The following is a 13,331-nucleotide window of genomic DNA, read 5'->3' on the forward strand; positions in this document are numbered from 1 at the left end:
CGTGGGCAGGGGGCGGGTCTAAGGTGTCGATGTCAGCTCGGTGCTGGATTGGGAGAGGGGAGTGAGTGTCGTCGCTCTTCCCACAATGCATTGCGTACAATTTGAGCCCCATCTTGAGAGAGGGGAGTGAGCAGTTTGAATTTGAGCTCCCTCGGTGTCGGAGTGCGGAGCGCACCGAGTGGGGGCTGGGCCCAACGCTGCTCGATACCCCGCCCCGCCTGCGGGCCGGGGGTTGCTCCCTTGCCGCTCCCGTCGCTGTGCGGAGCCTCGGAGGGGGTGTCTCGGCTGTCGCCTCTGGGACTATCTGGGGTCGCTGCGAGCGGGCTCGTTCCCACCAAGATGCGCCTGGTGCTGATCTCCAGGTAGAGACTACAAGAGACGGGGCGGGCGGGGGAGCCAGGGGGCCTGGCCTCACCCGGCCGCCACTGCCGTGGTTCCTCTTCGCTCAGGGACTGACTGGCTCTCACACGAGCGGCCTGCTCGCCCGCCCAGGAGCCCCGGGCTGCCGGCCGCCGCCACCCCGGCCGCGCTGCGAGGAGCAGGAAGCCTGCTGAAGAGCTTCGCCTGGTACTACCACTGCGGCCGCACAGCGAGGCCGAGGAGGCCGCTTGGCTTCAAGAGGGAAAGAGGAGGCCCGGAGCCCGGTAACCACAATCCTCTGTCCGGCGAGAGGGAGGAGGCTTGCTGAGGGGCCCGGAGCTCTGCTGAAGGGGGAAGAAGAGGAGGAGCCCAGCCGAGCACCAGCCCGGTGTGGTGCCCTATGAGCTTGGGGCTCCGTGGCTGATCCAGACGCTTGAGGAGGAAGCCAGAGGATGTATAATAGCGTCCGGGTCTCGGCTAATTGATCGTGACAACCTTCGCCTCTCCCTCGGACGGGCTCAGACTCTGCCTTCTCCCCGGGGTGCAGACAGCTTCACCCTTGCTGGCAGAACTCCCTCCCCAAGGAGGCACCATGTCCAAGATGCCGGCCAAGAAGAAGAGCTGCTTCCAGATCACCAGCGTGACCACGGCCCAGGTGGCCAGCAGCATCACCGAGGACACTGAGAGCCTGGACGACCCAGACGAGTCCCGCACCGAGGATGTCTCCTCCGAGATCTTCGATGTGTCACGGGCCACGGATTACGGCCCGGAGGATGTCTGCGAAAGGAGTTCCTCCGAGGAGACTCTCAACAACGTGGGTGACGCCGAAACTCCCGGTGCTGTCTCCCCTAACCTTCTCCTGGATGGGCAGCTTGCGGCAGCGGGGGCCGCTGCTGCGCCTCCGCCGGCTGCAGCTAACGGGGGGGCCATGCCCAAAAGCACCGCGGTGCCCCAAGTAACTGCTGTCCAAATCCCCTCCGCGGCGGCAGGAGGCAGCAGTGCGCAGGCTTCCGCTCCCGGGACCATGTCTCAGACGACTGCGGCCGCATGCAGTTCACGCTTCAGGGTGATCAAGCTGGACCACGGTACGGGGGAGCCCTATAGGCGGGGACGATGGACGTGTATGGAATTTTACGACCGGGACTCGGACAGTAGTGGCGTCCTGGCCAGGACTGGGGATTGCATTAGACATAGCAGCACCTTTGAGCAGGCTGCTCAGGAAAGAGACAGTGGCTTGGGTGCCACGGGGGGCTCCATGGTAATGTCGGCGGTGCCAGCATCGGCACAGGGCCCAGAGTCCCTAGCTGACAGCTCCCTTACTGCTGTGTCACAGCTGCTCCAGACGGAGAAAATGAACCAGCCCTCTTTACAGCAACCTAATTTTGTCATTGGGCAGCAACAGCAGCTGCAGCAGCCCATAGGCGGGGCCATTCCTCAAAGTACTGCTCAGCCGATGTATTCTGGGGCTGCATTAACGAGTCAGCAGACTGTGGTGCTGCCGCAGCAAACCCAGTCACAGGTAAATGCACAAAGTGTTGTACAGGGGGGACCTAACGGGAAGGGTATGCCACCTCCGAATGTAACAGTAGCCCAACCGAGCATGCCCATGTCACAGCAGCAGGTACAGCAAGCAAATGTACCAGTGACTCAACCTCAGCAATTTGCTTATCCTCAGCCCCAAATTCCACCAGTGCATCTACTGCCAACACAAGCTTCTGGCCAGACAGAATACATGCAACACATGACAGTTATGCAGAGTCAAGGAACTATTCAACAAGCTACTACAAGCTCTGTTCCAAGTACTGGGGCTTCCAGCCTTCCTGTGGGCCAGATGGCTGGCCAGAATCCTTCACCTGTTGGAGCACCGATGATGGGAGTTTCACCACAGCCTAGTGAAGCAGTGGGACAGGGATCAGGATTGATGCAGAGTGGCCAGACTCCATCTAGTCAGACTGTCATACCGCAGCCAGGAGGTGTGGTGCAGCAAAGCATTGGACATACAGGGGTTGTGCAACAGAAATCCATTACTCAGCATCAAATGGGTGGAAGTAGTCAAGTGTCTGGAATGCCTGGTGCTCCTCATGCTATAGTCCCTGGAGTTCAGAATGTGCCTGCAGTTGTGCCCGGTACAAGTGTGCCTAGTGTGTCTACCACTTCTGTTACTATGCCAAATGTCCCTGTTACTTTAGTTCAGTCACAGCTGACCAGCCATACATCTGTCAGTAGGAGTACCAGTGTTGTCCAACAACATGTTGGACTTTCACTAATGCAAGGCACAACTAATGTACTTACAAATCTGCCACAATCCAACCTTGGACAGTTTCAGAGTCAGACTCAACCTTTAGTAGGCCAGATTGATGATACTAGAAGAAAATCAGAACCCCTACCTCAGCCACCACTTTCTCTCATTGCTGAAAGTAAGCCTCTTGTGAAGCCTCCCATTCCAGACACTCTAACAAATCCTCTTCACTTACCTGCAACTACTCCTATGAACAGTCTTGCCAGCTCTGTATTTGGCATATCTATTCCTGTTGATGGTGATGAAGACAGGTATGAACCATTTTATTATAACTGTTTAAAAATTCATGTAACTACTTGCTCTCTTACATATAGTTGGCAGGTAACAAATATATATAATATGAGAAAATAGTCTTCCCTTCGGGCCCCCCCCAGCCCATCTCTTTCTGAATGCATTTCAAAACTGTCAACTGCTAATAGGTGAGGGAAAATGGCTTAATAGAGATTGCTATATTGTAGTAGTTAAACAAAACCACAGTGCTCCAGAGACCAACCAATGTGTGTTGTCTTGGTTAATATGAAGAGAACTAGCATTAACCAAATTCCTTGATTGCAAAGATCATAAAAAATCAAGTTCAATAGCAGTATAAATTAGGAATATGTATTAGCATAATTTAAGCTTTTTGAATTTATTTTATATAGTGGTCCAGTGAGTTGAACAAAAGTGACCCTTCCTCTACTTTTAGCATAGCCATTCTTAGGGAATCTCTTATCCTCTCAGTACACATATAACTTCATCATTATTAATGGAGAATCATTTTGTTAGGCAATATTGACAAAATCTGACAGTTCCAATCAACTTTAGTAAAGGGTACAGTGAGAGCATACTATCAATTGATTTGTATGAGTTGCAAAGTGGGTTTTGTTTTTTTCCCCTCTAATGTAGATGGACTTTTAAGATTCCTTAAAGTATACTTTTTTTTTTTTTTAAATGTATTCTGTAGGTTTTGCTGGATGGGTAAAGTTCTGTGGTCTGAGCTAATCAAATATGTCTGAATTTGAAGGAGACTTCCAGGGAAAGGAGTGTGTTAAGGGTTGAAAATGATCTTGGGGTAACCTTGTGTTGTAAAGGGAGCTAAATACATTGTTACAGTTCAGATTATTATGAACAAGAAGACAGAAATGTGTGTGATGAAATGTGCCTATCATTCTTTAGGGAACCAGAATAACCTTTTCAAAATGAAAAATATTCTCATTCAAAGACATGTCACGTAACAGTTCACATATCTAGAAAGAAGTACCAAGCTTTGAAATGTAAAAATCAGGCTTGTGCAGAGTAGTACCAGTAAAAACTTGCTCTCATGTGGGGGAAGGTAGAGCATAATTTTTAGTAGCTCTCTTACAAGGTGTAACTTTAAAACCCAGAAGAGCTTAATACAAAACACTGATTTCCAGTTTTTTTTTTTAAAGGGGAGGGGATTCACTAAAATATTCTGGTGCAAAATAGTTATTAAATCTGAACACTCCTTATCATATGCACAATCTAATACACTGTGTAAATCACAGTATAACGGGCTTGGGGGTTTGGTGACCAGTAGAACAAATTCTTACAGTCATTATCAAAACTATAAACTGCTGACTGTTTATAAATACTAACATTTATCAGATCTTTGGGAGTCTGTTACCTTAAAAGATTAACTTTATTATAGGTCACTTCTGACCTATCATAAAGCTCAAAAAAGTTTCCAGACTTCCAAAAGACATCACATTTGTTGTGGATATTCCCTTAGCACTCTTGCTATAGTGAAATCTTAAAGGATGCCTTTTCTGCTTCATCAGCCTCCTTGCCCTCATGTCCTAACTTCTTTGGGAATGTCAGTAGGAATGCTTGACTGTCTTCATTGCAATAGTACCATCTTGTTATCAGTACCTTTTTGAAAAGGTTTTATTTTTAAGGGAGAAATACTTTGTGTTCAGAAACTTTCTTAATTATTCCCATCTAGAAGTAAATCTGCAAATAAGAACTAGGAAGTGAGTTATATTCTAAACATCCTCTTTTCCTGTGTTATTAGTTTCTATGCTGAGTACCCCAATTTGTGTGTTTCTCTTAAGGTACCTATACTTCAGTCATGTATTTCTGCTTGGTGTGACATGAAAGTATATTCCGTGTCCATGACATTACGCTAACCTATGGAATATGAGGCTAGCTTTTAGTGAGGGTAAAGTACTAGATGTACTTCATTGCATGGGTGTTTAAAGCTCTCAGCCTTTTTGAACCTTATAAACAAAGACCCCATTCCTTCAAGCTGTTATGCACAGGTGGAGATTTCAGTGGGGCTGTGTGCAGGAGTCAGTCCATATGGGACAGTTTGCATGATTGAGGCCTAAGAAATTAAATAACTTGCAAAATCTTGTGCAGTTCACTGCAGAAAGCACCTAAAGATACAGTCAACTTAGATCACATTTGTGTCTGTGCAAATAACATAAGACTGCCATAACTGAAAATGACTTGTTTGCTCTTTGTTTCACAGCACTCTTTGTACAGATAATGTTACTGTTTCTCCTGTGCAGATGCTTTCCCTGCTTGTGTGGGTCTTTCATGCAGCAACACAGAAGAGAGAGACTTTTTTTAAACTAGGAAAATATTAATGGAAGGAGGGAAGGAAGAAGTTGCTGAGGAAGTGGGGGGTGGAAGTTGTGTATAATACCTGGAATTACTTCCATTTTTGTAATTGACAAGATTTGGAGTTGACAGGGTTCCTTAACTGAATACAGTTCACTCTTGTCCCAAGTAGGCCAGTTCTGTGCTTCAGTGGGCTTCCATGAATGTACATTCACAAGCATTGTGTATGTTGGGGGATTATTAACAGGAGAAGACTGAATTCAGGGGACCTAAAAGAGGTAAACTATATCTTGAATGCCTTTATCCTTGCCATTGGAGCATTCCTTGTGACTCTTAACCCTATTTGCAGGTCGCCTAGAACAGTCAGCAAGCTAGACACAGATGGACCCCCTTTTTTTCCTAGCAGTCTTTTTGTAACAACTCAGATTTTTTTAAATGTAAAGTTTAAATCTTGGAGGGCCAAAATCTGCCTTCAGTTACCTCCGTATAGCACAGTGGACTACAGTGGAAACTGATTAGCAGAGAGAATTAGGCTTAGGTTGATATATAGTCTAACACTGGTGTCAGTCATTCAGTGGAGGGGGCCAAATTTCCATTTAAATCATGGTACATGGGCTAGACTATAAATCTAGGACAGCCAGCTTCCCTCACACTACAGAAAAAGTCCAGGGGAAAATATGAATGGCCCTTGTGTAGTAAATGATTAGCTATTTGTTCAGTACCTTATTGTTGCATTCATTATCACTTGGTAGGAAAACCATGTTCACTTTCAGGACCACTACTATTTTTCTTCTTCCTTTCTCTGTTTCTTTCCAGATTTACTGTTTTCCTCCATGTTCTTGGTTCAGTTTTTTCCTTTTCAACGACTTAAATTCTAACCTCCTGTGGGCTCACTTGCACCCATTTTACTGCTAAAATGATCAGCAGTGAAATAGTTTGATGTTGAAATGTCATCACTGGGCTTAGAGTTGACAGTGTGATTGAAATTAATAGAGGTTTTAGAGTTTACACTTTGAATCTTTGTTTTAGGCTGCCTGCAGACTCAGGAAGCTAACACTGTTAGTTTACATTTGGCGCATATTTGAAGGATTTTTCTTTGCAACCATAAGGGCTAGAAGTGTCTACAAATGAACATTTAATTTTCATATCTGATCGTTATGGTTTATGTAAATACATCAAATGGTTGGATGTTTGATACCTCTGATTAAATTACAGCACTTGTAGTTTGACAAAAGAATGAACTCATATAGGTAACTTTTAAAAAGAATCTCAAATGTTGGTCTTTCAACGGTTCATACGTAGCTCTGCATATGCAAGGTTTCTATTTATTTTGTAAGCTGTTACATATTTAAATGTAGTGAGTAATAAAATGGGAAGGCTAGGATTCATACAAACTTCAGTTCGCATAAGATGTATGCAGAGTTAGGTAGCATCTGTGCAGACAGTATGAAACTTTTGTCTTAAGGTGTATTGTGTATATAGTCCATCAGTAACCAGATCTAAAATGTTTCTTGTAAGGTGGCAAGCAGACTGTAGTTTGGATCTGATTTTTGGTAACCCTTACTTAAGTTGTTCTTTTCTTTTACAAGATTTTGAATAAAACTATTGTATCTAGTCCTATTGTTGACCCAGTGAATAATGAGGAAATGATTAGTCCGTAAATCTCAAATGTCAGGAGCGAGGGATAGAGAAATGTTGGTATGCAACAAAGATTAAAAAAAAAAAAAACTTACTGATTTTAGCAGATGCTTTTACAAAGAGAGGGGAAAATGCTTTAGACTGCAGATACTTCTCATAACTTGCATAACAAACAGTTTTGGTTCCCTTCTCCAAATTAAGTCAGTGGACTGAATAAAATGCAACAATATTTGAGGATGGAGGAAATAGTACATTTAGTCAGTAGGATAGATCTAAGTGTTGAAATTACCACATATATTGGGGAAATGAAGAAAAATGGTAAGTGTCAAACTAAGAAAAAAATTCTAGCTTGTCTTTCCTGCTTAATTTTTAAAAATAGTACAACTTAAAGTTCTTGGTGAAATGGAGTTGCAGATCTTAATAAAATCTAATTAAATTGGAGTATTTCACTAGACTTCTGAAATATACGGTCTTATTTTTGTAGAGGTGTGAAAAGGTGGATACTCATATAGTGAAACTGTCTGTTGGATCCAAACATACATGCTAGCTTAGGACTGTGTTTTGGCACTTGAAAAAATATGTTGCCACTCTTAAAAGAATACATTACTGAGAGAGCTTGTTCAAACCACCTACATGTTTGGCAGACTTCTGGGGCAAAATATTACCAGGCATGTTGGAAAAGGAGCAGAGTACAGATCATTTTCCAGAGATAGCTGACCAATGTGAACTGCACAGGCTATATTCCAGGAACTCTAATGAATGGCTGCAATTGTGAACTGTCAGCTACAGCAGCTAGACTGTTGAAAACCTGATTGTAAGGACCTCTTCATGGAGTATATCTCTCTATTTAGTTAAATGGCTTATTTGTATAGCGTGCTAATTGTTGCTAATAAAGTATTATAATTAGTAAAACTGAGCTCTTGAGGCCTCATTCATAATTCAAGAACAAAACCTTGCATGGGCATTAACATTACTTTGATAAGGGTCTCTTTATGTATTACTCAGGGTGCATATTATATGCTCTATTCCAAAAGAAAAATAAAGGATTATGCAAATAGATACAAATGACAGTGCTTGAATTGTGCTATTGTTGAATACTGTCCCTCTTTTCACTTTGTTCTTAAGTCTACTAAGACTTCTCCACAGCTGCAGAGCTAAATGTTTTCAGTCTCTCAAATCAGAGGATCTCATCTAAGTAGAGCTGAAGGTATATCTGTAGGTGTACGCAAAACCCAAATATGGGCAAATCCTGTTTCAAGCCATGAGTGTCTTCAAGTAGATCAGTGTTCCTTCTTCTGTCTCCATGATGAAAACATATTTTGAAAAGCACAGTTAAAATAGAACTAAAACTCGGTGAACAAAAATCAGCCATACCAAATGGCATACAGATGCTAACACAGCTTTATTTTAAATTGTATGAGGTCAGCAGCAATGAATAAATTGATTTAAAAAAAAAATAATAAGATTATACAACCAGTTAAAAGTAACTTTCATTAACATTTCCTTCAAAGATGAAATGCAGTCATAATTTACAAATATTTTTAAAAGGAAATTGTGGACCTGAATACTTTCTAAAATTGGCTAATGTTAAGTCTCAGTTTTCCAGGGCATAGTGTTTGAAGTGTCCTGAGAATTCTTTAAAATTCATATACACTTTGTAATGAGTCTTTGCTCCTTTGTTTTATGAGGGTCTCTTGAGCAGTGGGGAAAGTGGACAAAGGTGCTGTCAAATGAACAAATCCTATTTTAAACTTCTCTCACTGAAGTGTTTTAGCTATAACAGGCAAAAAAAAATAAAAATTTGTTATTGATGGTGTCCCTAAAAGATGCTCTCTTTTTATTTCTTTCTGGCTTTCCCTTCTAAATTCTTCTGATCAAATGCGGTAGGTTCATCAAGCCTCTTTCATCCCAATAGGTTCTACACTACTCCATAGATAGCTACATTAGCCATTTCTTTCCTTATTCTCTCTAATGTGGCAACTGTTCCACATAATCTGTTTGCAGAAGTAATGCTAAAATGTTTTTAGGAGAGGAAGTGAAGATATATAATTTAAAAAATGACTGACTGGAGAATGTAGGCAGCCAGAATCCAACTACCAGAATTGGAGTTTAGCCCAGATGCTGAGTTTCATTTTTATGAAAAGTACTGTAGAATCTTTTGTGACCACAGGTGCCATTGTAGTGAAGAGAAACAATTTGATGTTCCCTACTAAATGTGTTGGGTTTTTTCAATCTTTCATTTATGTTCTGAATATCTGTAAACTTTCAGTTGATGCTTCAGATACCAATTTCCAATCTTGGCATTCACGGAATTGAATAACTAGTTTTTGCTATTTGTCAGCATATCAGAATTGTCTGTGCTTATTGTATACGTCAGCAAGCACTAGCTATAAGAAATTTTATGGATCTCTTCCAAATGAATAGAAAACTGTTCTTTAAAAGGGGTGTGTGTGTGTGTGTATGTACACGCGCGCACACACACTTTGCAGTAGGCATCGTGCAAGCGCTATGAAGTGTGAACAGTTTGTAGTTGTGTTGGATAAATCGTGATGACAAACTACTGCAGTTGGCACCCTAGCTGACAGTTATGAAGAAAGGTAACTTCTTTCAGTTATTAAGAGTGAACTGCTCTTATCCCCAGCGATGGTTCTCCCAAGTTTAGCATGATAACTGTTGAGGTGCAGTGTAAGGCTGCATTTTTCACTCCCTGTTCTATAAAAGTTCTTTGGCGTAAGAAGAGAACTTCCACTTCCATCAAATCTGTATGCTTCATGAGCTCAGAAATAGGATAGTTTATTGAAGGAATGGTACGCTTTGCTATGTATATCAACTATGCCAACCTAACAGTAGGCCAATAAGCGTGGCTGTTTCCTCATCTTTCTATCGCTGTATGAAAGACAGTGTTGCAAACAGCCGCCAACAATCTAATTGTTGTTTGTCAAGGGAATTCCATATTTTCCCTTAGTAGATGTTGGGAAGGAATTCACCACTCAAGTCTGTTACTGTAAACTAATTGCATCCATTCTGTTGTTGCTCCTTGGTGTGAGAACACTTTCATATTGCAAGTATAACTGAGGAGGAGATGAGAAATGTTAAACTGATCGATGATAGAGGATTGTACCTCTCTTACTGTATATGGTGGCACCTAACTATCAGAGAGAAGCTCACATTCTTCACAGTAATGGTTGTGAATTGAAGCACAGATGCAGTCCAGCAGAAACACACAAGTCCTGTCTCCCCAGCCTCAGGAAGAAGTGAGGGGAGAGGGGTGGAATGGAAAAACAGTAGTCCACAATCTGATCTTTATTTGCATAAGGTACTGTTAAGTTCTGGTTGCCTCTTAAGAAATGTGGACAACTTGACAGTAGGTGGAGCACAGTGCTGCTTTTGTTACACTAACTATGCTAATATAAGTTGAAATTTGATTTTCTCCTAATAATCTCTAATGTTAACCCTACAAACACCTCTGCAGGTAAATTCATTTGCTATAACTCTTGCAAAAAATATGCAAAGCTTACGTTTTTATTCATGTGCAAAACATAATTTATTTGAATAAATATTAATTTTTTTCACATAGCTTTGTACAAAAGCAGTTTATACAGCATTTATCAACTACTGCATGAGTTGTTGCATGCTTTTGCACAAGCAAGATAGTAAACAAAATGGAAGCTCGAAGTCCTGATTTTGTTGTTGTTCCCACTTTTAATGTTAACTGAGGACTAAATTAGTAGAGCAAAAAGAGGAATAACCAATTAAATCTAAGAGTATTTTCCTGTTGCCTCAATATGAACTTCAGCAGAAAACTAACAGCTCAACTTCTTTCAGTGAGAATTAAAAAGAATAAGGCCAAATCTGGATTTATTGGCTATTTGGATTGTCCAGTAAATTTCCCTCACTCCTGTAATTGAAAAATGATTCCCTTTGAATAGATTAGTTTATTTTAATTGCTTTCCATAACTTGCACAATGCACTTATAAATACCTTTAATGCCAGCTCTTCGTACCTTTTGTTGATATAAGGTTTTGACTGCAGCAGCCTTTATGGCTGCTATCCTTTTAGTATAGGTCAGTGGGTTTGAAGTCCTAAATCCCACATTACTGAAACACAAATCAAATATTCTAAGAATTGTAGTAATCAATTTTCAAGTTACATATTTATTTATTTATTTGTACCTCCTGTTACTGATGTAACCTTGGGCTATACTTACTACCCTCTGTTTACAAGTGAGTGCTCTTTTTTTGTATATTGACATGAGAAGACATTGAACCACCAGATGTAGAAATTTACAGCAAAATTATGTTTAAACGCTTACCCTTTCAAATTGGCAAACGGAGGTAGATGGCCAACTGTTGGCTTAAGTAAACCATTTCAAAATGCCTGTCCCTTGTGTTTGGTTTTTCTTTGGCTTTGGTTTGGTTTTTGTTTTCCTTCAGATATAAAAGCAAGTACTTTGCACTTCTTATCATTTGCAGTATGTTTGACAGGATTCTAAGAGGTAGAAGTGAGAACTCCAGTGAAGGATTGTTACAAATGGCAGTTGACTGAAATTCCCTCACTTTGTCAAGTGACAAGACTTCTTGTTCAGGGTTCTCAGACACTCAATGGAATTCAACTAATAACAAATTTGCCTGGTTTTAAAAAATGGCCTTTCTACAGCCAGTTGATACTGAGGCCTACATCTATCTATACATTGTAGCCATAGGAATAAAAGGCAATGAATTTTAACTTTGCTCTTAGTATCTACTATTTCAATCCAGCTCTATCAATCTAGTGATGGTAGGAATTAGCAGAGCTATGTACTGGGACAGTTTATCTGGTCTTGTTGACTTCCTGCATCCATTCTGTAACCAAAACAAAGCTTCAGGCTTAGATACAATTAAAGTTCATGTGCAAGCCAGAATATTTGTCCTACTTATCAGTATTGTGTGCAGAATTTTTTGGGGGTGGAGGTGAAAGCAAAAGGGATAGTTGTCTCCTTTGGCATGTAATGCACATAAGCAGGATTGTTTCCCCTCCTGAAGGAGAACTTCTTAGATTCTGGTAAACACAGCTCTGCTGCAGTATTTGCCACAAATGATTTTTAGCTTAATATGAGACAGATGGATTTTCCCAGCTTATTCTTCCATAATTATATCCTTGAATGTCCTCCTCCATCTGGAAAAGTGAGTATCTATGGAATAATAGACAAAGACTGACATGATTATTTTTAATGGTGATTTAGCATGTCTTGGTCTCAAAGGGTCCCTTCCCCATTTTTAGAAGCTTCTCTTCTTTACTCCCTCCCCCATTTCCCCTGTTGGAAGTTGATAAATGTTGGGAGTTGAAATAAGTGATCAACCCCAAAATAGATAAGGGAAATGGAAGAGCTGATGCCAGCATCTCAGGGAGCCAAACTGGAAAGCAGCGAAGCTGGCTTTCACTGAACTTCCTCATGCTGCACACATGAGCCAGATTGTTTGTTTGATTTTAATCCCCTCTTAGTGGCTATGTGATTCCCTTCTCAGGATGGAAACTTGTTTCTTCTCCAGCACCTTGCTTTGAGATCCAGGAGAAAGGTACAGGCTGCTGGTAGGGCTATACAATTTCCATCAAAAACAGAATTAAATGCTACTAGGAGGTGATTAGAATTGTCTAGGTAGCTCAATTCTGATTGTGGGGTGCAATGGGAAGCAACAGGGCCCTTGGGGAATAGAGCCAGCTTCCTACTACATTAAACACCTAGGGCGCCTAGCATCAGAGTTCATCCCACCCCTTGCCTATTTCCTTCTCCAGTTCTCTGAATGAAGCCCTTTTATCCAGTCAAGGTGCTTCCCTTTCACCTCTTTCTAAGACAGTTGAGAGGAGCATGCAGGCAGCCACTACTGCTCCACTACCCCTGCTAATGGGGGAGACACTTTGTCCCTAGAAAAATAGGAGGGGTAAGTTAACGCTTTTAAATATCAAGCTTAGTATTGAATTATTTGGGGTTTTTTTTTATGGTTTGATCCATATCAGAACTATTTGAGTTTTTGTCACTAAATAAGACTTACAAAGCAAAATAATAATTTTTTCCAGTTGAAACTTCTTCAAAAACAGTACCATACTCTTGAATGGAGAACTTTAAGAGCTCCGTTCTGCTCCCAGTAAACTTAGTTGCAAAACTCCTGCTGATCATGGCCTAGTTTGATGAATGGTCATACTAAAATGGAACACTGATGTAAGAATATGAAGTTTGCAAGACTCTGAACTCAAGTTTGGTGTTCCACGGCAAGTACTCAGAGCAGGATGGGTTTAAGGTCCTGGTTTAATAGGATATGTAACTGACTGCTCCTAATGAAAAGTGGAAATACCTGGATTTTGTGTTTTGCAACTTTATTAAATCTGCATTTGTTCCTTCAGTCCTGTTCAGCTTTCTCCTTTAGCCCCTCCCATATACCCTCTTTGCAGTCTGTTCTACCGTTTTAATAAGTCTGGTACTTTCTTTTTGAAAGTA

The 13,331-nt window shown here is 41.5% G+C and overlaps 1 protein-coding gene across 1 annotated transcript in view; it reads left to right on the forward strand.

The window, feature by feature from the left end:
* The first annotated feature begins 616 nt into the window (after window positions 1-616).
* TSC22D2 (TSC22 domain family member 2) overlaps window positions 617-13,331 on the forward strand; it is a 38,321-nt gene continuing 25,606 nt past the window's right edge. The window contains exon 1 of the mRNA XM_024209027.2: window positions 617-2,910. Coding sequence (XP_024064795.1) covers window positions 953-2,910 — 1,958 coding nt within the window. The 5' untranslated portion in view covers window positions 617-952. The remainder of the gene's footprint in view (window positions 2,911-13,331) is intronic.

The sequence above is a fragment of the Terrapene carolina genome, unplaced genomic scaffold (assembly GCF_002925995.2).
Source record: "Terrapene carolina triunguis isolate 2854851 unplaced genomic scaffold, T_m_triunguis-2.0 Scaffold88, whole genome shotgun sequence".
Lineage (NCBI taxonomy): Eukaryota > Metazoa > Chordata > Testudines > Emydidae > Terrapene > Terrapene triunguis.